Source organism: Pteronotus mesoamericanus, unplaced genomic scaffold, assembly GCF_021234165.1.
Source record: "Pteronotus mesoamericanus isolate MK-2021 breed Mesoamerican mustached bat unplaced genomic scaffold, CSHL_Meso_final contig_25, whole genome shotgun sequence".
NCBI lineage: Eukaryota > Metazoa > Chordata > Mammalia > Chiroptera > Mormoopidae > Pteronotus > Pteronotus mesoamericanus.
The window spans coordinates 34,719,408-34,745,516 of NW_026555105.1; the positions used below are offsets into that span (position 1 = coordinate 34,719,408).

General features: G+C 35.7%; 1 protein-coding gene across 1 annotated transcript in view; it reads left to right on the forward strand.

The window, feature by feature from the left end:
* Positions 1 to 26,109, forward strand: part of MACROD2 (mono-ADP ribosylhydrolase 2) — a 2,155,137-nt gene that overhangs the window by 2,062,293 nt on the left and 66,735 nt on the right. The window contains exon 14 of the mRNA XM_054574077.1: positions 12,815 to 12,892. Within this exon, the coding sequence (XP_054430052.1) occupies positions 12,815 to 12,892 (78 nt within the window). The remainder of the gene's footprint in view (positions 1 to 12,814; positions 12,893 to 26,109) is intronic.

A 26,109-nucleotide genomic window follows, 5' to 3' on the forward strand; every position in this document is an offset into this window, starting at 1 on the left:
CAGCTACCTGTCACTATGTATACCTCTTTTTCCTTTTACATACTTATCTTTTGTCCATCTCCCTCCATTACATCTTAAGTTTCATGGTGAGGGTTGGGGACAGTGTCTGAGTTGTCCATCATTGTAACCTTAGTGTTTAGTGCAAAGTCTGACCTACAGAAAATGCCATTTAAAATGCATCAGTGTTTATTATGATTATCAATGGATATTTATTGGGTTTTAACTTTTTGTAATACCTTCTGCAATATTAAAAAGAAAATATGTTCTTGCCTTTCAAGGAATTTACAATCCAGATGGAAAAATAAAATATGCACTATGTGTTACATAGCTAATATCATTGACAACAATAATAATAGCACCTGATATTTATCTAACCCTTAATTAGATATCAGATTCTACTCTAAGAACTTCATGCTTTCACTAATTCAACTCTAATTTATAATATAAATACAATATCATTCCACTCTAGAGACAAGCATGGTAAAGCAGAGCAATAAGGTAAGTGTTCTGAGGCCACAAAGCTAGGATGCAAGACAGCTAACAAAAGAAAGAATGACAAATACCAAGGAAAGATTACACTGAGACATATCAAGGGAGGCTGGAGTCAAGCAGCATCTCTGGCCTGAACTTATCTGTGAAATGTAAGAAGAGAATATGAGATTTGAGGTGGGATCTGAAAGATGCACTAATGTACTGAAGTAGAAAGTAGCTATTTTTGTTAGAAAGAAGAGGATCCATGAAACATTAGAAGCAAGATATCAAAAAACTTATTTTAGATACAATGAATAGATCCATGTGGCTTAAATGTTGGATCCATCCATCCACTCATTAACTAGTTGCTAAGTTGGAGCCCTGATTGTAGAGAACTCTGAATGCCAGGATAAAAAATTTGGGTCAAATCAACATAAAGCAAACAATTTCAATCACTGGATATTGTTTGAGTATAAGTAGTTTTTTTAGTGTGGTAGTTTTTAACAAATTTATAATTCTCTTCTCTAATTCCTTCTTAGAACATCCTCTCTTTGATTATAACTGATTAGACTCTTTTTCTTCCCAGGATCCCTATTAGCATTTGTAGATACTTCCTATTGACCTAATGTGATTTTCTAGTTTCTGATGAACCATTCTTTGGAAAGTTGCAATTTCCCATCCTCATAACTCTGGCCTTCAAGCATGTCATTAATTATTTGTATAAGTCAGGCTAATACTAAATTCTCTAGAACAACATTGTCCAAAAGGAATAAATGTGATCCACAAATTAGAGTCATATACATAATTAAATTTTCTAATAACCATATTTTAAAAAGGAAAAAATTGTTTTAATAATATATTTTATTGAACCAATATATCCAAAATATAAAACCTTCAACATATAGTCAATACAACAATTATTGATGAGAAATATTACTTTTTTTTTTTGGGGTACTAAGTCTATGAAACCCAGCACATATTTTACCATTCCAGAACATGTCATTCAGACTGGCAACATTCCAAGGATTCACTGGCCCTATGTATCTGGGGGCTAATGTATCAGACAGCGGTCTAATACTAGCTTGAGAGGAATACATTGTAGCTATGATTTATTACTTTTCATTGTAGAGCTTTATTCTTTAGGAGCTCTTGCCTGCAGGATTTGATGGAAGCACAGTGATAAAACCTGGACCTTTCTCAATACTTGGGCAGGGTTTTTTTTTTCTGGATATAGTCAAGCATGGTAAATAGTCAAGCTGCAACTATTTTCAGATTTTTAAACAGTAAGATCCAGTATATCTAATATTAAAGTGGGGATGCTCTAAAAATGGCTCTTACATCTTCATATATTGATGTGAGTCTCCACAGATTTAGCACTCGAGCTTTGTGTCCTTCCTTACCACATGTGAGACAGGTGCTCTTGGCAACAGAAAATACATATGCAGGTCAAATGAGGATACTCACTTTAAAAATCCTACTTTAAATGAAAGTTGACTTATAGAAAAGAAATGCACACAGATGGGCTTTGGTTAACAAATTCAATATATTTTAGTGTAGTTCTTAGAGGGGTCCCTAGAGCAGTAGGATCAGCATCCCCCAGGTACTCATTAGAAATGCAAATTCTCAGGTCTCACCCCAGACCTATGCAATCAGACACTCTGGGGGAGGGTCCAACAGTCTGAGTGCTAAAGAGCCCTCCTGGGTACCCTAAGACTTAAGAACCACAAAGCATGGGGAGGCAGGGAATGAGGGTTGGAAGGAGAAAAAATATTATTTTCACACTTCAGATAAAATTCACCATAGGATCTGGTGACGTGGCCAGTGTTCATAATGCAGTTAAAATCCACTTTTATAAGCATCAATATGAATGAATTTCACCAATGTAATGTTGAGCAAAAGACACTAGACATGGAAGAGCACATATTGTGGGTAATTCAATTTATAGAAAGTCTGAAAACAGAAGAACTGATGCAGGTCACTGAGCGTCAGAGCGGGTATTTTTGGAGTGAGGACAGTGCCTGAAAGGAGGGATGAACAGGGCTTCCCGGAGGCTGGACGTGTTTTGTTTCTTGAACTGGCGCTGGTTATATAGAAATCTTCAATTTGTGATAATTTACCAAGATGTACACATGAAATTTTAGAAATCCTAGTTTAAATGAAAGTTGACTTAGACACAGAAAAAAAAGTACACACAGATGGGTTTTAGTTAACAAATTCAATATATTTTAGCTTTACTTTTCTTTATGTTTATCTTCAATGAAGAGTTATAAGTTCAAATTTTTTACAAAAAATTATGACTGCAACTCTTTAGGAAAATATTAATACTGTAAATAACATACCCTGTAATTCAGCAGCCTCCCACCAATTGCCCCTTCTAAACAACAAATAGAGATTTCCCCTAAAAGTGACTCCAGTTAGTACTTCTCCAGGTTAGAGGATCAACGTAAGCTGCTTTCATGCTCTCTTGTGTCTTTTATTAAATTAAGGTCCTTCTCCTCCTCTTGGTCTCTGCCCAGCGTCATTCTTTTCTTTTTCTCAGCTGGCTTCAGACCCATTTCCAGCAACTGATTATCAAGTCATTACAATAACCTGACCCCAAGCAGGATCCTTCCAAAAAGATCTAAAAAATCCCAAAAGACAGAAGTTTCAGGTCACAAAAGAATGAAATGTCCCCTGGGAACAATAAGAGGACAAGGTGGATATTTTGGAACTGATGCTTTCATCTGGTGTCCCCTTACATCTCACAGCTGATGACTATGGGGCCATCACTTCATCTGCTAATACAGGCACCCCGATCAGAAGTGTTACCTCAGAATGACGCAGGGAGCAGTACAATAGTGTGTGTGAGACAAAGGGGCAGGGATGTGATGCTGCCCTCAGTAGGATGCAGTGCTCCAGACAGAAGTACTACCGACCTAAGGTGTTTGCTGATTCTATTTGCTATGGTGCTTTATCAGGTAAGGTCACCAAAAAAAAAAAAAAAAAAAAAAAGAGGTGACCACAAATGTGTTTTAGGATAATTCTATCCCAGCAGGGTAGACTCTTTGGGTCTATAACAGCAAAGCTACTTCTCATTCTTTCAACCAATATTAGAACATCAGAGTTTGTTGATTATTAAACTACTTATTATCTTTTTTAAACTTATCAGTATAGTTCTCTACCATAAACAGAACTTATATTCTGCCCCTATACCCTGGCATTGCTGCAAGTTGTTTTTTTTTCAATGACCTGAATATTGACTCTTTTTTTTTTTTAAGCAAATAGTGATTTAATTCCCCTCCTTGCAAGTAAGAATCCTCACTACTACCCTGCCATCTCAGGCACACCAGTGGGCTCCAGGACGTTGCCCCAAAGCTGTGGACATCTCATTCTGATTGGCCAACTCTAATGCCAATTATCAAGTGTTCATACCACTATTACCACAGATTCCCTTATCACTTCTATCCATACTATCCAAATACTGACTTGATACAGTTTAAAGGTTGATGAAAACTGACTCAAGAGAATTGGAATGGGGAAAAAAAACCTTGTATTTAGAGAAGATCTCATTTCTAAATCTAGTTTGAGACTTTGTTTGGATGTGCAGCAGGAATACCAGTTTGATTATCTAACATTCAAAAGTTAAATAAATCATTCAAAAGGCCATGAGAACAAATGTATATATCAGTGTTATAGACAGAATATTTGTTTCCCCCAAAACACAGATATCATAGATTGAGCCCTAGCCAATGTATTGGTCTTTGGAGATGGGGTCTTTGGAAGGTAATTAAGGTTAGATTAGGTCTTGAGGGTGGAGCCCTCATGGTGGGACTAGTGTTCTTATTAAGAAGAGGAAGAGAAAAAGAGATCTCAATTTCTGTCTCTCCACACATACACACTGAAAAAAGGCCATGTGAGGACACAGTAACAAGGCCGCCTTCTGAAAACCAGATAAAGGGCCATTACCAGAAACTGAATAGCCAGTACTTTGATATTGGATCTCTTACCTCCAGAACTATGAGAAAATAAATTGCTGTTGTTTAAGTCACCTCAGCTATGCATTTTTGTTACAGCAGCCTAGCAGACTAATATAGTGAATGATTGCATTAGGAGACTATAATAATGATTTCTAGAACTTAAAGCTAAACTTTGTCTAAATTAGTAGAAAATTAAAATAAAGTTTTCCTAGAAATAGAAAATAACACCTTTCAGTTAATCTTAGTATACTTCTCAAGGTCCTCATAAGACAGCATGGTACAGTACTTTGTTTTAATACATTTTCCTCAGTTTATGAGGCAAAACATTGCTCTCATCATACCAATGTTTGTATACACCCCATTTCCTGTAATACCAGATGTCACCTGATTTTTTTTTTCCCCACAAGGTTCATTGTTGAAAATGAAATTTACTGAACTGGCTTTATTCTGCATGATCAGGCAGTTCCCCTCTTTAACTTTCTCTAAGTTTCTTGGTCCAGTATCTTTCTATCTCTGAACAAGTTTCATGAGGGTGCTAAATATTTTAAATGACTAAAAAGGTGAGTTTTTTAATGGCTCTAAATGAATGACATACTTCTCAAAATAATATTTGTAGAAAAAATAATACTTTACAAATGTTTAAAGTATATATACACATTATAATTAAATATAAACATTCAAGAACCACAAAGTGAGTCAAACCCCTTTTCATTTTCCTTTTTTCATCCTCACCCAAGAACATTTTTTCATTGCTTTTAGAGAGAGAGGAAGGGAGAAAGAAAAATTGATGCAAGAGGGAAGAATCAATTGGTTGCCTCCCACACATGCCTAGGCTGGGGGTTGGGGATCAAACCTGCAACCTAGTATGTGCCCTGACCAGGAATCAAACCTGCAACCTTTTGGTTACAGGAAGATGCTCCAACCAACTAAGCCATACTGGCCAAGGTGGGTCAAACTCTTTTTAATTATGGAAAAGTGACACAAGCTGAATTACATAAAAGCAACACATGTTGAGGTCACCTCAGGTGGTAGAAAAATCAGAGAGTAAAGAAACCATTTCATCACCCTTATATCTGGATCATTTATTTGGAAGGCAACAACAATTCAAGCAGTTCTGGAAACTCAGAACTTTAACAACAGTCATCAGCTCAAGAAGTATCCAATACTTTCACTATCTCTTGTCCTCTTTCTACTCTTACAGTGCTATCAAGTAACTCTTTATTCATCTTTACTTCATCCATGGCTTGTATTTGTTCCCTTTGCTTTCAGCAGTGAATCTCTGCCTTTATACCACTCTACACTTCAAGATATCTTTGTAAATGTTACCACCAAATAACTTCTCTGAGACAAAGAAGCTGATAGATTTCTTTTATCATAATAGAATATTAATTCTCTACTGGTAGGTGGAACTCTCTTGATAGACTACCTTAATGTCTGTTGGCCAGCAGTGTAGGTGATTGCCCAGGGCTCATTCCTCACCTATAATCTGTGGCCCAGCTCTCATTGTTATATGGTGCATAACATGGCAACCTCTTTCCCCAACTTCTCCATGTCAGGTGGCAGATACTCTTCCCAATGTTTCCTAATAAAAGGCACCATGATACAAGAGTCAAGAGAGTAGGATGAACATTCATATTTTTTCTACCAAATAGCAGGAAACAGGTTAATGACTATTTTGATTGTCTTAGTTTGGGTTCTCCAAAAACAAACTCTAAGAGAAGGATGTGGGTTCAATTGGTTTATTTGGGAATTGATCCCAAGAAACACAGGCGAGAGATGGGAAGTGAGACAGGGAAGGGAAAACAGGCAATAGGGGGTACATTAGTGAGCAGGTTACTGTTGAGGGGCACTGGGATGCCAATCCTCTAAGGGATGTCTCCCTGAGGAATGAGGAAACCGGGGTTTTAGCTCCTGAATCCTTTGGGAGTCAGGAGTTGGGTAGCTCCTGGGTACTTCTGGCTCATCTGGGGCAAGAATACCCTTATTCAGAGTCTGAGAACTCATCTCATCTCAGGGGTAGTCCAATGGGATATGGATGGGGCACTCTCTGCTGTAAGGTGTAGCTGACATAGATTGTTTCTCTTCTAGCTACTCTAGCTCTAGAGAGATCGAAATCTCACATAGGAGTGGGTGGAGAATAAGTCACAGAAAGGAGAATGGAGTTAATCTAGCCTAGGGAAACCCAAGACAACAACAACAGGGTTATTTAGAATGGCTGGAAATTGAATTCAATTCAAATGTCTGATAAAAGAGGCACTAGTAAAAATTCTAGTGGTAGATGCATATAATAAACAATTCAGCAGCCATCAAAATTATAGAACTATATTCAATAGCATGTGCAAAAGCTGAGTAAAAATAAACAGAAAAAAGTAAACACATCCATTTTCATTTGCATGGGTTTGTGGATTCTTCTAGGTGGGAAGAACAAATAGGTGCTTGTGAGCAGTTGCCCAGGTCTTTGAAGCTCACATAAAATGAGACTCTCAGAAAGAGATCAAATGCTTATCTTAGTATCCACAAAAGTCTCATCACTTGGGAAAAATGACTTAAGTTTTCCTCCAATGGGGTGGGTTATGTCTCAAGCCTTGAGGACTGCAGGAAGTTTCTGGCTCTCAGCAGCATGAGGTCCTGGCATCTCAGCCACGCTCTCCATCTATCTAGCTGACAACAGCCTGAGCCCAGAAGGGGAAGCATTTATAAATCTGGAGACAGGTTCTGTCTACTTTTTCAACTTCTCCCTGAAATAAAATAACTAAGAAATAGTTGCCAGCTGCTAGGTTGTAACCCTGTTCAGAGTTAGGGGCAAAAAAGCCCTCATCGTTTCTCATTTGGAGAAGGTCCCCTCAGTAGTACAGTCACAACAAAATTTCATTATCAGATGTAATTAAACCAAAGTTTAAATAAAACACTTGTATTCTTCCTTATTTATTCATGAACCCTTAATAGAGTTCCTAGTCAGTTCATATTTAGAACTTTGGCTATTTTTCATGCCTGTGACCTGGTCAGATTTTTTTTTTAATGATGTCAAGGGAGCCTTCGGTGGGAGGCTTAGCAAGGCAGAGGGAGGCAAGAATAGAAAGGAATCAGAAGGATGGAGGTCAAGGAGAGCAGGTCACAGACAACCAAAACAAGAGCAGAATTGCCTTTGTTTACTTTGCCAAAGGGGAAAAATTAACTTGATGGAAAGGATAATTAAGCAATTCTTGTTCCATCATGGTCCAGCCCAGCTTTATATCCAGCTGTTCTGCTTTACAGAGTGACGATTCTTCCTTCAATTGCAGACTTAACAATGGCCAGTGTGGCACTGAAGTCAAATGGCACTACTTCCCCCACTGTTAACTTTTATTTTATAAATAGAGTGAGTACTGTCTGTGATAATGAGGGAAATCTGAGAATGTTTACAGAGAAGTGTTGTTCCCTGCAAAAAAGAATTTGAACAGATCAGCAGATTAGCATTATAAGGTGTTCATGAGAGATTATCTGGCTTAAAACCTTCAATTCCTAGGTGCTGAAACTGAGTTTATGTAAGGGGAATAGGTTTTGCTAGAGTTGTTAAGCTTGTAGTTGTAAATCTAGAATCCGAACGCCAAGCTATCGTCCACATCAATGTGACTACTTTTATTATTTGCTCATATTTTCAAATAACAACCTACAGATGAATATGACCTCCAACGTAGGAATGAGCTCGTTTGCTCAAATTTACCAAGTGGAAGTTAAAATACGTTAATGATACATGATGGTAGTTTTCCTAGCACCATCTCAAACACTGTTAGTACTTGGATTCAACAACTCTGGGAGTGTCTGACTGCCTTTTAATGGGGGTTAATGAGAGCATAATGAAGACAAATGACTGGCCATAGCTCATTGGGCCTCCTAACGCTCAAGGCAATGTCTTGTCCTGTGAACCAAGTTACTTCTCAGGTAAATATAGTTTAGCCTTGTATGTCCAGCTTCATGGGACCAAGCACAGTTCAGATCATGGCCATCTGAGTACCCTGGGACCATATTACAGGGTATGTTTTTCCTATATAGATATAGATGAATAGTCACTGCAGAGGTTCAATGAGGCCAGAATTGGCTGCGGAGACTCAAGGTTATTGTGGATAAGGACCCTTTTCAGATAAAAGAAAAGTTATTGTATTTTTATTGCTTCACATAATAAGCCAGTGATTCAAATAAAACATGGCTGGTTAAATATTGTTTTGCTTGGTATACTTGAATCAGTTTATAAGAATCAAAGAAAGTCCAGGTGGTTGTGTTTCTGTGGAGCTTTTACATCAAGCTAAGATACTCATGTATGGATGTTTACATGTTATAGGGCAAGAATATTTTATATGTAAGTGTTTTATATAGTATTTACTATTTTGTTCAGACCCATTGGAACTTTTACACTAAAATAAGCTCCTGCCACTACTTTGAATAGTCATCAAGGGTTACCTCTATTACTAGGTGGCTTTTGTATACCTTCTGGCTTGACCTGTCTTCAAAGACAATTAATTATCTATATAGTTTTTTTACATTATAGTCAACTTTAATTTTATTTCTTGTAAGTTGAAGTGTTTTCTTCATTTCTTAAACATATCTTCATATTTTTTGTCTATATTCAAGCCACATCTACATAAGACTCAAGAATTGTCATCATTGATGAATTAATGGAGTGGGCATCAAGTTCCATAGCTAGTTCCTCAATCATAGTCCTGAAAATCTTTTGTAAGATGACAGTGTTGCTGGCATTAGAGTATGAATGTCTACAGTCATTTTTAGCCCTGTTGGGATCATGGGTCCCTATGAAAATATGATGGAATCTATCCTCTCCCAGAAAAATGAATAGATGAATGAATATGTACACACATTTTATACATCACTTCAAAAGAATTTTTGAACTACTAGAGTATGTTCAGAGGTCCCTTAGGAATAAGAACTTTTGTTCTAAGAGGATATTTTTTAAAGAAATCATATATGTTTTGATTTATAGTTTAGATATGCTTATTAAAAATGTAATAGTTTCATTTATCATCACAGCTTAATTCTATGCATGTACTGTACTATTCTGTGTGGATGTGTATACTTGACTGCATTAACAATAACTTATTTTTTTACCCTGGCTGGCTAGTTCAATTGGTTAGAGCATCATCCCGATACTCCAAAATTTCAGGTTCAATCCCAAGTCAGGGCACATAAAAGAATCAACTGAAAAATTCATAAATAAGTACAACAAAGTATCATCTCTTTCTCTCTTTCCCTCTCTCTCTCTCTCAAATTAATAAATCTTTTAAAAACCCTAATTTTTGGAATATCTGTTTTATGTTTTTCTTGTTTTAATCTATTTCAAATGTTCTTTTTAAAATTTTTCCAACTTTCTAAATGAGAAGATATTTTAAATTTATGAAAGTATTATTTATTCTTGTTAATCTTGAAAGATAATCTAGCTTTAGAACTTTAGCTTGACTATTGGATTTAATATTTGCATGTGAGAAACATTCTCTAGTAGGACATTGACCTTAAAGACTTTGAAAGTCAGAATCTACATATAAATTTAATTCCAGTTCTCTGCTATTAAAATAACATTGACTGAATCTCAGAATTAGGTGATAACTCTACATTTTTTAACACTACCACATAACATTTAGAATTAAATGAAATGTGAATCCAAGATGCTGCAAGAATTTGGTATATCCAACTACATTTTTCATGCTCATTTATTGAACATATATAGAAATAATAAGCTCCTTTAGTGACTATATATTGGATATATTTTCTTTACTTGTCATTATAAATAATAATTTTGTATACATGCACAGTGCAGTATTACTTCATACTGAATTATACAATTTTCTATAAACAAGTAAAACTAAAACACTCTTAAAACTAAAATTTGGCCTGATCCATACAGTAACATTTTCAATCATTGTTTATTTTCAGTATTAATGTGGAAAAAAGTATTCAAAGGATAGATTCAAAATTAAAAAGCCATATTTTAATGGGAGCTGGTTTAAAACAATTTGACATGAATGCAGTAACAGTTTGGAAAATGCGTCTATGCTTAGTTTTGCATCCAAAATTGGACTTTGAAACTTATTGTCAGTCTCAGAAAGAAATAAGCTGTGCAGATAATTAAACATTTGCCTTGGGGGAATTATTTGAAGTTAATTAAAACCATACGCTTTAGGTGCATACTTTCTTCACTGGTTATTAAATTTGAATCATGTGTTAACTACCCAGGTTTTTCATTTGTCCATCAAATGTTGTTTGTAGTATGTTCGAGAAACAAATTTTCTCAAATATTCCAAACTATGTTGTTCAAAGCTATCTCCTAATTTTGGGAGAGAAAAAGAAGAGAGGGAAAGGACAATAAAGAATGATTTATTTTAGATTCCACCTAAATTTACTCTGTTAGGGAATTAAAATAGAGCTGAGCAATATGAACTCAGCAGAGAACTCATTTGTAAGTCATAGAGGGTCCCTGTTTGGGCACCATCTGTCGTTGGGAGCACCGGCGGGGGGGGGGGCATTCCTAGATCTGAGGGTTACTGTCTGAAGCCAGCTGAGGAGGGAGTGGGGCTCTGAATCCCTCAGAGCCCGTCCTGGGGTTGTCATGGATGGGGGAATAAACACAAGTCATTACAAACACTCCTCTGTTTGCCAGGAGAAGGTACATGGCTCTTCCCTCTAGTGGAGAAGGCCCCAAGCCCCCATGTCCAAAGGATTTTATTGAGAACCATATGCACAGGGGTATGGATGCAGAGCTCATCAATCAATGTCAAAATGTTTACATTTTTTTACAGAAAACAGATAGAGATCATAGATAACAACTGAAGGAACACAAGAGATCTGCCTCAGGTCAGGGTCTATGAATATGTAAATCTCCTTCCCAGTATGAGCCAGTTATCATAGCTTTGAGGGAAGAACAAAGCATGCTTCAAAGAACTTACTTCTAGGCCTGATTTACCCCGGGAACCACCTCATCCAGTTTAGGATTGCACCTGCCTTTAGTATTGTTTCAAGCCTGAGCCAGTCAGGTGGGGCAGAACCACGAAGAGATAAGGAGACTTCTTTCAGATAGAATGAGCACCCCAGCCATGTCCAAGCGAAGCCTAGGAGTGCAGGCCTTTTTGCCCTTTCTCTGTGTCCTCCAAATCCTTGTCTGCTGCCCATACTGGCTGATATCTGTCTAAGGTCATCTCTCCTCTTGAGGAATCTTACCTGTCATTGACTACCAACCATCACAGGGTCAAGCATGGTAATGTGAGGGAGGCAGGGGCTGCACCCCTGCCAAGGGGACAGGTTTCGTCTCCTCAGTGGCCTGTTTTCCCAAAGCCTCCTTGATTACTTCCAGCCCTGGGGCCCTCTCGCCTGTCGGCAGAGCTACAGTTCCTGAAACCAGACAAGGCATTTCCCAACAGTAGAGGTGCTGTTCTATCATCCCCAGTCTTCTTCATGGGCACGCCCATATAAAAGTAGATCATGGTTTCCTGTATCTTTGGATTACCGTCCTTTCAGCTGCATGAAAAATGTCTTCTAGATTGAAACCTCTATGAAGGCAGAAATTTGTTTTTTGTTTTTTGTTTTCACTATAGACTCCCAAGAGTCAAGAACTGGGCCTGGATAGAGTGGTCCTTAATAAATATTAGTATAATAAATGAAAGAATTCCTCTTTATACCTTCTTGCTGACCAATTCACATTCTCTTTATGATGGATTTTTAGGAAGCGTCCAGAGAGGCCTCAAATAACTAACGGGGGCTCTCTTCTAGCTTTGCAAGAGTACACAGTCATAGGAAATATTTTAGCCACTGTTAAGTATGTCATATCAACTTATGCTGATCCTATGCTTAAAAGTGCTATACAAGAGTGAAGGTGAAATTGCACAGAACAAAGGGTTTGCACCCCCCACCCTTTGCTATTGTTCTACTGGTAGAACGCCTAAGAAAGATGAACTTAATTACTATTGGACTTCAAATGTCTACATCTGGCTTTTTCAAGAACTCCAGACTCTCCTGTATGAACAACTACAGTAATGGAAGCATCAATAACATTAAAATTAGATATTCCTTTAATCTTCTCTATTTCATCTTCCTTTCATGTTCTTTTGCACAATTCTCCTAAAACTTTCACTGATACATAAAGCTTGCTTATATTTCTCCTTTGTTGCAAAAAAATGACCCAACCAACTCTTCTGTCTTTATCTTGTAAACTTTGTATTAATATTTCATATAGTACTTACAGGAAAGTATTGGTGAAAATATTTAAGTAATTTAATGGTATTTAAAAAAATAAAGAATTCTATCCCCAAACATAAATCATGTTAGTGCTGGAAGCTACTCTATTTCCTGGTTGAAAATGCTGAATAGATGTTTTACTTGTTTTTTTGTATGTGTGTGTGTGTCAGAATCTGCAAAAGATGACAATATTACAAAAGACAGTGAAGTAACAGATCATTCTGTGTGTGACGAAGACAATCCCAATGGTAAGTAATGAGGTCTTTTTTCAGTGCTTTTCTGCTTAAGAATATTACATTTTTTTAAAAGTCAGATTTTAGTTTTTCTGGATAAAATGGAATCTGGCTATATTTTATTAGAGCTGAATACCAGGTGATTAGTAGTAGTCACATTTAGAAGAAGCATTTGCTCTCCTCAGTCCTCACCACCCATTATATTTGTACTAGGCTGGCTTTATTGATTTTTGTTACCTGACTGAATTCTATAAGCATTGGGTTTACAACTACTAAAATGAAGATATAATAACAACAAGAAAATATGAAACATATAGAAAATATAACCAGGAGATTAAATCTACATACTCTTGTAATACCAGGAAGAGAGAATAGAACAAACAGAAATGAAAAATTACAGAAAAAAAAATTTCTTATTGCAAACTAGTTCCTTCATCCAAAACAGAAAATATTTATACACATTATATTCATAGGGAAAGATAATGAAAACACAACAGAGACCAGAAATCTACAAAGGCTCATGGAATTTCTGAAGGTCAATGATAAAGACTTTTAAAGCAAATAGAAAAGTCAAATATAGGTTACAAGTGAAATTACCAAAATCAGGTAACCCATAGCCTTCTTTTCCACAGCTCTAAATACTGGAAGAAAATGGAGTAACATTTCCAGAGCGCTAAAGGACAGTTTCTAGTTTCTACTTTTAGTGAAGTTATTATTCATGCATGAAATCAAGAGTAATATTTTCTCAGGAATACAAAGATTAAGGAAATATATGACCCACATATTCATTCTGAATAAACTAACAGAAGGCCTGTGCAAAAACAATAAATATAAAAAGGAAAGAAAAATTCAAGACTGAGAAAGCAGAGTTAGGTAGGACTATATCATAAGAGACTCATTAAATGCACAAAAATGTTGAAATAATTGTTTTTGAATTAGAATCAAAATATCTTAAATGTTTGCTTTTACTTTTGAAAATTATAGTATATTTTTAATGATAAAGGAGGAGATACTTTTTCTATCAGTAATGAAATTTTAAATAAATTAGGCCATTACTTCATTACTTTCCATGAAGACAATTAGACAACCTAGAAAGAGCAGGAATCTATTTAAAGACATTAAGGAACTAATAAGATACAGTATTGTCAGGCTAGCTTATGGCAGAAAATGAATATTCAGAGATGTGAAGTCAGAACTTGAAACTGTTTTTACCTTAGGAAATTTTCTTACTCTTCAAAAAAATCTTGAGTCCCATTGCTCAAAAGTGTCAGGAGCTCTGGTAAACCCCCTGTTTCTTGGTTTAAAACCTCAAAGATATGATGGAGGACCAAAAAAACAGAATTTATTTTAAAAAATTGTATATCTATTCTTACATGTTTAAATTTCAATCACCTTCAAAGTACTCTCCATTGGATACAATACACCTATCGAGATGTTTTTTTCTACTGCCCAAAACAGTTTTGAACTTGTCGATTTTGATGCCTTTTAGTTCTTCTTCTGTGTTTTTTCCTCCTCTTCCACATTGGCAAAATGTTTCTCTTTGAGGACTGTTTTTCACCTGGGGAAACAAAGAAAAAGTCACTTGCGGTGAGATAGGGTGAATAGGAAGGGTGGGGCACAAGGGTCCATCTGCTTTTGGTCAAAAACTGCTGAACACTCACTGAGGTGTGTACTTGTAAATTGCTCATTGTGAAATGGGCAAATGTATTGAAGAAGTCTTAAAAAAAAATCACTGAAACCTAACACAGCCTCTCACAATAACACTAGCAGGTACACAAATACAGATGGTTTCCTAGAACATTCACCTAGCCTAGCAGGGGAAGCCTGTACTAGATGGAGCCCTCCAGAAGATAATTCCAGTTTTTTTAAAGACTGCTCACCAACTTTAAATTGTCTCAATCACCAAATTTAATTAAAACCAACCCAGATTGCTAGTCTTTCCAGGCACCTAAAAGAATATGCAAAGTATTTATTAGATTAAAAAAAGGTGTTAAGTTTCAAACCATTTACATAAACAATTTGTTAAATATAATGTTCAGCACACACATGCAAAAATAGTGAGAATAAATGAGAAAACAAGGTAACATGAAAACCAAACAAAGACTCAAGAGTGGTAAGCCAACTGGGCTGAAAATATTAGTCATAAACACAAGCTATAGAACACAAGAGCTATGTACAATATAAGGATGTGAAGACAAGATTGAAAAATTTAGCCAAGAATTAAAAGTTCAAAGTACAAATAAGGGAAAAAAATGTCTAAAAGTAAAAGATGCCACAACTAAAACAAAGAATTCAATGAATGAATTTATAGTTTAACAGCATATTAGACTCAGATGAAAGAAAATCTGTGAACTTGAAGTTGTGTCAAGAATAAATCTGAAATAAAAATAGAGAAACACTGGATGTCAAACACTAAACAAAGTAAGAAGACATGGAGGATAAAATGACAGTCTGTCAAAGAAGCAATATTTGAAGAAATTATAGCGAGAAATTTCCTACGGTGTTTAAGGACATCAAGCCATGTGTTTCAGAACTCCTTTGAACTCTAAGCAAAATAAATCCACAGCTAGGCCCATCATACTAAAACTGCTGAAAATTAAAGATAAATAGAACATCCAACAATCTTTAAACAATTGGACTAACAGTTGACTTTTCAATACATATGATGGAAATAAAAAGACAATACAAGAGAATATCTGCCCACCAAAATTCTAAACTCAGGAAAAATGTATATTTCAAGAATAAAGGTTAATTAAGGATATTTCAGACCAATAAAAGTTTATCACTGTAGATTCTGGTGTTCTTAAAGTAAGACAATACTGACTCCAGTTAGAAAGTCAAAGATGAAGGAAGGAATTAAGAGCAAGGTAAATTATAATTATTGAATAAGTCTAAATGAATATTAATGACATAAATCAATAATGATGATTATAATAGTAGTAATGTATTATGAGGGTTAAGATATACTTAACCTGTGATTGAAAAATAAAAATTAACCAAAGATATACTTAGAATTAAAATATACTACAATAATAGCATTTATTGGGAAGAGGTAAATTAAGTGTGCTTATGTTTTCTCTTGTCATGGAAAATAAAAACACCAATTAACATTTAAATTTTATACCTCTGTGATACCTAAGTCAGGAATGAGGTGAGTCCTCTGATGTCCTAGATGAATGCTTGTAGAGAATTCCCAGCCCAAAGTGCAGGGAGAGTGAACTAAGGCAGAGCTCAACAGACTCCCTGAGTTGAGGAGAGGGAGTTGAGACTCCTGGAAGGCCAGGGTATCTAATATTTTCAAGGTATAGTACTAGTGAAAGAGCTCCATAAAGAGAACTCTTTAGAGATATACAAAGGGAACTCCTTAAATCTTCAGCTGAGTACTGATCAGTGCGCGCCTGAGAGGAAATTACCAGTGAATGCTTGAGAGTCTGAATAAAGAACACTAAAGGATTTGAGGGAATGGTATCTGAAGCTTCCACAGGGCTGGGTGGAATGTCTCTTCCCATAAGCCAGACTGGAAAACCTAAAAATTCTTAGGGGGTTTATAACGATTTTGCCTCAGTAACGGACCAGAATTTGCAATATACAAATTGCTGTTATTGCCCTCTCTAATTCATCTTGAAAACAAGATTTGAAAAGGTCAAACTGTTTCTGAATAACTTAACTGATACAAGAATGAAGATCAATATTTTTATAGACTATAAATAGATTTCATGCCTATCAGCTTAATCAACAAAATTTGGGGGCATTAAAAGAAGTATTGCAAGACAAATCTGCATGCTTCTCTTGTGTTTCTGCATATTTCACAGGCAGAAGGCCTGATTGTCTTTGCTTTAACTCATCTTTTTAAGGATGTTTGAATAGTGAGCAGTCTTGGAAGACAGAGAAACTGTCTTGGAAGATAAAAATAGTTCTCCTCCCCTAAGAGATAGACATGCTCACTGTCCATTATAAAATATTCAAGTTCTCTAAGATAAAGGTTTTCACATATAGTACAACCCACTGAGTGTACAGGTATTTCTTTGACACCTAAGGGGAAATGAGACTCATGGAACAAGTACAAGAGTCTGGCTATTGTTATTGCTCTGAATAGTAAACTGTTCTTTATTCCTGGGCTAGAAGTCTCTCCTATGTCATCAGCCATGGAATTGTGACTAGCTAACTTATCAATTTGCAAATGGGGTAACATCTGAGATGTTTTCCAATTCTTGAAAAGAAGTAAGAAAAAGGCAAATAGAATAAATCAATTGATAGAAATCAATACAAAAATAGCTCAGAGTAATAATATGAAAGATCATGTTAAAAATTATTATTATTGTATTCTACAGCTTCCAGAAGCTAAAAGGATTGTCCATGTTCATTAGAGACATGCTGGAAATAAAATAGACACAAGTTGAATTTCTAGAGATAAAAAACAGTGGCTGAGAGGAAACTCATACTTGAAAAGAATAATGGCAGATTAGACACTGCAAAAGAAAAGGTTAGTGAATTTGAAGCTGTATCAATAGAAACTATTCAGATCGACACAAAGAGAATAAATGACTGAGGAAAACAAAAAGGCCAATGGAGAGATATGTAACAACTCCAAAGGTAATTCCAATTCCAAAATCATATATTGAAATCTCTGAAGGCAGGCAAGGAGGGAGACAGAAAAAAAAAAAAAGGAGTAATAATGGCAGAAATTTCATGAAAACAATGAACCCACATATCCAAGAAGTTCTATGACCCTAAAACACAAAAAACAAAATTATATCTAAGTACATCATAATCAACTTGCTCAACATCAGTGATAAAGAGAAAAATCTCAAAAACAACCTCAAAAGGAAAAGACAAGTTACATAAAGAAGAACAAATAAAACAGGCAAAAACATAGATGATTCTCACAAATATAATATTAAACTAAAGAAGGCACAAAAGCATATATGTTGTACAATTCATTTATGTCAACTTTTAGAAGCAGAAAAAATAAGTATAACACTTGGAAAGTTGTGCTTAGATGATAAAATCTAGATAGTTACTACTAATACAGTTGATATTGATTAAACTTTGGTGATGGAGAAGAGGTACTGATGGACTGTGAGCTGATCTTCTTTCTAGATTGGGTGGTTATGATAAGAATATATAGATTTTTCTACTTGTTGTTGGTTCTTAAATTGAGCTCTGTATATTTTTTGTGTGTATTTTACTTTATGTTGCATTTTTATAAAATAATTAAAAGAGAAAGGACAAGAGGTAATAAGGAAGGAAATGAGGGGAAAAAAATAAAAAGAAGTATAAAAATTATAAAACAGAGAAGGGGCAAGATGGCGGAGGAGTGAATGAAAGCCACACTGACCTCCTCCAAGGACCAATCTGGAATCACAACTAAATTGTGGAGAAATCACCTGGAACAAACAACTGAACAATAACAAGAAAAAGAATCCGTATGACCTCAGACAGACAGAAGAATAAACTTTACCACAACCTAACTGGTAAGGAGTGCAGTGGAGACTTGAGAAAGCTGGCTGAGGTCCCACAGGCAGCAGTGCAAGAGGGATATTTTAACAGCCAGATATAGCCCCCTGAGATGAATGAGGTCTAAACTATCTGTGGGAATCCCTGGCCTACAGCACCAGAGCCCAAAAAGTACGCAGATAACAGCTACCTGCGAAAAGCAGCAGTATTGCTCTCTGCCAGAGATGGGGGGGCTAGAGATGCAAAGAGCTGTTTAAAGGGCCAATACATAAATTTTTATTTTCAGCCATTTACCTTGGGTTCTAGCAAGGGGGCAGAGTGGGCTTGAGATGCTCGAGGGGAGACTGGGGAAGGAGACTTTGGGGAGAGAACTGATGGAGTAGCCAACAGGATCCCCATGCTGACTCATCCCCTATGCCACAGCAGCTATCTTGCTGAGGCAGACCACTCCCCTGAACAGCAACAATGTGAGAGGACACAATAGCCCTACCCTCAGGAGGGACTCGCCTCTGGCCCGGTGGTGCTAAATCCTGACTGCTGAGTGCATAGTGACAAGGTTAACAACTAAAGGACACAGCCACAGACAGTAGATTTCTGGAAGTCTCAAACAGACTGCCTAAGGTCAGACAGGTTCAAAATCTGACATAATCAAAGGCAGATCCAGAAAGAAAAAACAGCAGTAAATACTAGAGTCTACCGAGATGAAATCCACTATAGTCTTCTCCGTGATTTGTGATATTTTCATTATACATATTCTTTTGACATTCATTTTCAGTCAATCAAATTTGTGCATATTAAGTCATTAGATTTTATACTAATAGTTTATTTCTGTCCTTTCTTATAAAAGTCTTAATCTAATTACTAGTCCATTAATACTGGTTCACTTGCTGTTGACTATGGGATTTCAGCTGGGAGTAATTTTTGCGGATTTTGAGTTTGTTTCCTGGGCTTTGTGGATATCTTCTGGGAGCACCTGCACAAAAACACACAAGACATGGTGGGCAGAAAGACCCTCAGTCAACCAGCTGGAGGGTAAGACCTACCAGAGAATGATGAAACAACAATCAAAACCTAATTAATTCCAGAAATCCAACATAAAAAGCATTAAACTCATCCAAAGGGCAGCAAGTTCAGGAGATCAAGAAGACTGCACCACTGATTCTCACAGGTCTGCTACCATAAAAGCCTACACCACAAGTCAGGAAATCAAGACAGGTCAATTTAAGAAGTAGAAGCAAAAATGAAGAGTCTCACAAAAAATTGGAAGACAAACAAACACCCCCAATTGAAGGGAAAAGAGGAATCCCCAGAAAGAGAACTAAATTAAATAGAGGCAAGTAAACTATCAGGTAATTTAGTTCAAAACAATGGTTCTATGGAAGCTCAATGAGCTCAGTGAGCTCAGAGGTAATTAAAAAAACTACAGAGAAACTATGAGGAACATACTGCAAACTATATCAGCATGAAAAAGGACATAGAAACTATCAACAAGAGGAGAGAGGTAATGAAGAGTACAATTTCTTATTCGAAGAGCAAAGTAGAAGGAATCAAAAGCAAGCTAGATGAAGCAGAGGACCAAATCAACAAGCCTGAGGACAAGGTAGAAAAGCTCCAAGAAAGAGCAAGAAAATGAAGAAAAGAAACCACATAAAAAATGAAGAGGTGATTAGGGAAATACAGGACAGCCTGGAATGTAATAATATACATGTAATAGGGATACCAGAAGGAAAAGAAGTGGAGCAAGGGATAGAGAAGCTGTTTGAAAAAGTAATGGTGGAAAATTCCCTTAATTTGAGGAGAGAAAAAATTACACAAGTCTAGTAAGCACAGAGGGACCCAATCAAGAGGAACCCAAAGAGACCTACTCCAAGACACATGATAATTAAAATGGCAAATATCAAAGACAAAGAGAGAATCTTCAAGGAGGCAAGGGAGAAAGCGGTAGTAACATACAAGGGAGCCCCAATATAGATAGCAGCTGACTTTTCAATGGAAACACTAAAAACCAGAAAGGAATAAGAAATATTCCAAGTAAGGAAAAGCTAAGGACTGCAACCAAGACTAACCTACTCAGCAAGTCTCTCAATTAAAATGGAAAGTGAAATAAGGAGTTTCCCAGACAAAAGAATTCTAAAAGAATATACCTCCACCAAACCAGCATGGTAAGATATACTAAAGAGACTGCTTTAAGAGGATGAAGAAAATGAGTGAGAAAGAGAGGAACACAGGTACAAACAGAAAAAAAATGAATAAGTACCTATCAATAATAACTTGAAATGTAAATGGATTAAATGCTCCAATCAAAAAACATAGGATAGCTGAATGGATTAGAAAACATTACCTGTATATATGCTGCCTACAAGATACCCATCTCAGAACAAAGGACCTCACAGGCTGAAAGTTAATTAATGGAAAAAATATTCCAAGCAAAAGGACAGGTAAAAAAAGCTGGAGTAGCAATGCTTATATCAGACAAAATAGGTTTCAAAATAAAGGCCAAAAAAAGAGACCGAGAAGGATACTTCATAACACTCAAAGGAAGAATCCATCAAGAAGACATAAACTTTGTAAACCTATATGCACCCAACATTGGAGCACCCAAATATATAAGGAAAATCTTTGAGGACTCCAAGAAAGATATAAACAGCAACACATTGATAGTAGGGGATTTTAACAGACCACTGTCAACAATTGATAGATCTTTCAGCCAAAACATTGAAAAGGATATTGTAGGACTGAACAACACATTAGATCAAATGGACTTAACTGACTTACATAGACCCTTTCATCCCAGAGAAGCAAAATAGACATTCTTTTCAAATGCACATGGAATATTTTCAAGATAGACCACATGATAGGACACAAAACAAGCCTCAACAAATTCAAGGAAATTGAAATCATAACAAGCATTATCTCTGAATGCAAGAGCGTGAAACTGAAAACCAACCTCAAGGAAAAAATTGAAAAACATTCAAACTCATGGAGACTGAACACCATGTTATTAAACAATGAATGAGTCAATAATGAGATCAAAGAAGAGATCAAAAAGTTTCTGGAAGCAAATGAAAATGAACACACAACAGTCTAAAACCTATGGGGCACAGGGAAGGCAGTCCTGAGAGGAAAGTTCATAGCAAGACAGGCCTACCTAAAAAAGATAGAAACATTTCAAATAAAAGATCTAACCCTACAACTTCAAGAACTGGAGGAACGACAACAAAGAAAACGCAGAACAAGTAGAAGGAAGGAAATAATCAAGATCAGAGCAAAACTGAATGACATAGAGACTAAAAGAACAATTCAAAGGATCAACAGATCCAGGAGCTGGTTCTTTGAAAAGATAAACAAAAGTGACAAGCCTTTAAGCAGACTCATGAAGAAAAAAAGGGAGAGGACCCAAATAAATAATATCAGAAATGAAAGAGGAGAAATTACAACTGATACCACAGAAATACAAAAGATTGTAAGAAATTACTATGAAAAATTATATGCCAAGAAAATTGAAAATCTGGGTGAAATGGACAAATTTCTAGAAACATGTAACTTTCCAACACTGAATGAAGAAGAAGCAGAAAGCCTGAACACGCCAATAACATCTGGTGAAATTGAAGCAATAATCAAAAAAGTCCGGCACACAAAAGCTGTGGCCTGGAAAGTTTCACAGGACAATTTTACAAAACTATTAAGGAAGAGCTAACCCCTGTTCTCCTCAGACTGTTCCAAAAAAATCCAAGAAGAAGGAAGACTCTCAAACTCTTTTTATGAGGCCTGCATCATTCTAACTTCCAAACCAGATAAAGACACAACGAAGAAAGAAAACTACAGGTCAATATCTCTGATGAACATAGATGCTAAAATCCTTAACAAAATATTGGCAAACTGTATCCAGCAATGCATTAAAAAGATCATCCACCACAATCAAGTGGAATTCATCTCAAGGATGCAAGGATAGTTCAATATTCACAAATCAATACATGTAATACATCACATAAACAAACGAAAAGACAAAAATCACATGATCATATCAATAGATGCAAAAGAAGCATTTCATAAGGTTACTACAGTCATTTATGATAAAAACACTAAGCAAAGTTGGAATAAATGGGGCATACCTCAACATAATAAAGGCCATATATGAAAAACCTACAGCCAACATCATACTTAATGGGAACGAACCAACAGCTTTCCCACTAAGATTGGGAACAAGGCAAGGTTGTCTGCTTTGACTACTTTTATTCAATATAGTATTGGGAGTCCTAGCCACAGTGATCAGACAAGAAAAAGAAATAAAAGACATCCAAATTGGAAAGGATGAAGTAAAACTGTCATTGTTTGCAGATGACATAATATTGTACATAGAAAACCCCATAGACTCCACCAAAAATCTACTCAACCCTTAAGTGATTTTGGCAAAGCAGTAGGATACAAAGTCAACATTCAGAAATCAGAGGCATTTTTTATACAAACAATGAAATATCAGAATCAGAAATCAGGAAAAAATCCCATTTACTATAGCAACAAGAAAAATAAAGTACCTAGCAATAAACTTAACCAAGGGAGTAGAAGACCTGTACTCAGAAAACTACACAACACTGAAGAAAGAAATTAAGGAAGACACAAATAAATGGAAGCATATTCCGTCTTCATGTATTGGAAGAATTAACATCATCAAAATGTCCATATTATCCAAAGCAATTTATAGATTTAACACAATTGCTATTAAAATACCAATGACATATTTCACAGATATAGAACAAACATTTCAAAAGTTTATATGGAACCATAAACAACCCCCAATAGCTGCAGCAATTTTGAGAGAGAAGTACAAAGTAGGAGGGATCACAATACCTGACATCAAACTACATTAAAAAGCCACTGTAATCAAAACAGTCTGGTACTGGCACAAGAACAGACACATACATCAATGGAACAGAATAGAGAGCCTAGAAATAAACCCATGTCAATATGGTCAATTAATATTCAACAAAAAGGGTGGAAACATAAAATGGAGTAAAAATACACTCTTCAGCAAATGGTATTCGGAGAGCTGGACAGCTACATGCAAAAAATTGAATTTCAACCACCAACTTACACCATACACAAAAATAAACTCAAGACAGATTAAAGACTTAAATATAAGTCACGATACCATGAAAGTCCTAGAGGAAAAGCATAAGCAGGAATCTCTCAGATATCCCATGCAGCAATATTTTCACCAACATATCCCCTAGAGCAATGGACATAAATGAAAGAATAAACAAATGGGACTTCATCAAAATTAGAAGCTTCTGCATGACTACAGAAAACATCAGCAATATGAAAAGGGAAAATATGGGAAAATATATTTGCCAGTGATACCTCAGACAAGTGTTTGATCTCCAAAATATATAAAGAATTCACATGACTCTGCTCCAGGAAGACAAACAATCCAATTAAAAAATGAGCAAAGGACCTGAACAGACACTTCTCCAAGGAGGACATACACAGGGCCCAGAGACATATGAAAGGATGCTCAGCATCAATAGCCATCAGAGAAATGCAAATTAAAACCACAATCAGATACAACTTCACACCAGTCGGGATGGCCATCATAAACAAATCAACAAACAACAAGTGCTGGCAAGGTTGTAGAGAAGAGGGAACCCAAATACACTGTTGGTGGGAATGGAGACCAGTGCTGCTACTGTGGAAAACAGTTTGGAATTTCTTCAAAAAGCTAAAAATGGAACTGCTTTTTGGTACCCTAAGAATCCTGAACACCAATTCAAAAGAACCTATGCAACTCAATGTTCATAGCAGCAGAATTTACAATAGCCAAGTGCTGGAAGCAACCTAAGTGCCCATCAGTAAATGAGTGGATCAAAAAACTATGGTACATTTACACAATGGAATACTACACAGAAGAAAGAAAGAAAGAGCTACTACCCTTTACGACATCATGGATGAAACTGGAGAGCATTATGCTGAGTGAAATAAGCCAGGGATTTAAAAACAAATATCATATGACCTCACTTATAAGTGGATCCTATTCAACAAAACAAGCAGGCAAGAAAAATATATCCAACAACATTGAAAGAAAAAAAAAACTGACAGTAATGAGGGAGGGTAAGGAAGGGTGAAGGAGGGTGGTAACGGGGAAAAGAAGGAGAAAGATCAAGTCAAGGGAACATGTAAAAAGGACCCATGGACAAAGCCAAAGTGGGGAAGAATTGAGGGTGGCAGGTGGGGGTAGGTCAGGCAGAGGAAAGTGGTGGTGGGAAAATGGAGACAATTGTATTTAAACAACAAAAAAATGCTTTGAACATAATGAACATTCAATAAATGTTTGTTGAAAAATTAAAAACAGTTTATAAAACAAACACTATGGTGAGGATCAGGGGTGTTGTGCACAATGCTGACTTCCATGGAGGTAATCAAAAACTGAAAATCCTACTATGTATGGGTTCTGACAATGTTAAATTTAAGAATAATTTTGAAAAACTTTATGATAGTCATAAATTGAAATTAATAACAATAGAGTCAAAGGAAGATATCTTACTTCATAAATTTCCAGAAATATCATACAAACATGAGAGTGTAGTCACTAATACAAATAGTAATAAATGGTGGCAGTGTAACAGAAACACAGTATGTCAAATAAGATGACAGAAATACATGGAAATGGTTATGACAATAAATATAATTAGGTTAGTTTATTAAGTATTAAAACCAGTCACATTGAAATAATTTCAGTAAAATACCAATGGCATAAAAATACAAAGTTAGAAAAAGGTATATTTGGGAAAAGAGCATAAAAATAAATCATAAAATACTTTGAATCTATTTAGTTAGACTTCTAGCAAAAAGTCTCAAGTGAGAAAGTTTGTCATTTTATGTCAAAAAAAATTTAAATCCCTGATTAAATATAACAATGGTGGTCTTTTTATGTGTCAGATGATATGAAAAGATACAATATGAATAAAATTTGATTGGAAATAAAATGGGAAGTTCACAGATATGATATTATCAATCAGTGACAAAATAAATATACAAAAATGACATGTAATCTTTGAAAAATGTGATTAACAATGTAGTTCTGTTGTAGGAATGGACAGGCTGATCAATGAAACAAAATAAAGAGTTTAGAAATAGACCCAAGGAGATGTGTGATTTCAGTACATGTTTAAGCTGACATTTCAAAAACAGATGACTCAATAAAAGGTTTTAAGTCAACTATTTGACCAATTGGAAAAATAAGCTGAATCTCAAACTCATTCTTTACAGGAGCTTAAATTCTAGAAGGAGCAAAGATTAAATATAAAATTGAAACAATAAAATTGCTAGACTAAAAGCACCAGAGTAGTTTTTAAATTTTGAAATAGAGTGCTTTTTGAGCTATGAATATATACACACAATGATTGTATAAAATACACATACGTCTGCAATGTATGTGCATGTGTATGTCAATATATGTCAAAAAAGAGAAATGGCTAAATCTGGATATATAAATTTGACATGATAAATTAAGATTATAAACATTCTAAAGAAAAACTACTGGCATAAAATATTCTCAACTTAAATGATAAAGAATTAATTTTTATTAAAAAATAGAAACTTCATAAATCCATAAGAAAAGAAACAACCCAAGAGGAAAATGGGCTGAAAACTCAATTATAATTTACAAGGAAGGAATATAGTCATTACAAATATGAAGACATGACCTATCTCTTTATTACCTAAAGAAATGCAGGTGAAACATGAGTTCTGTGTTTTGAGTATCTTTTCCTTTTGAGTAT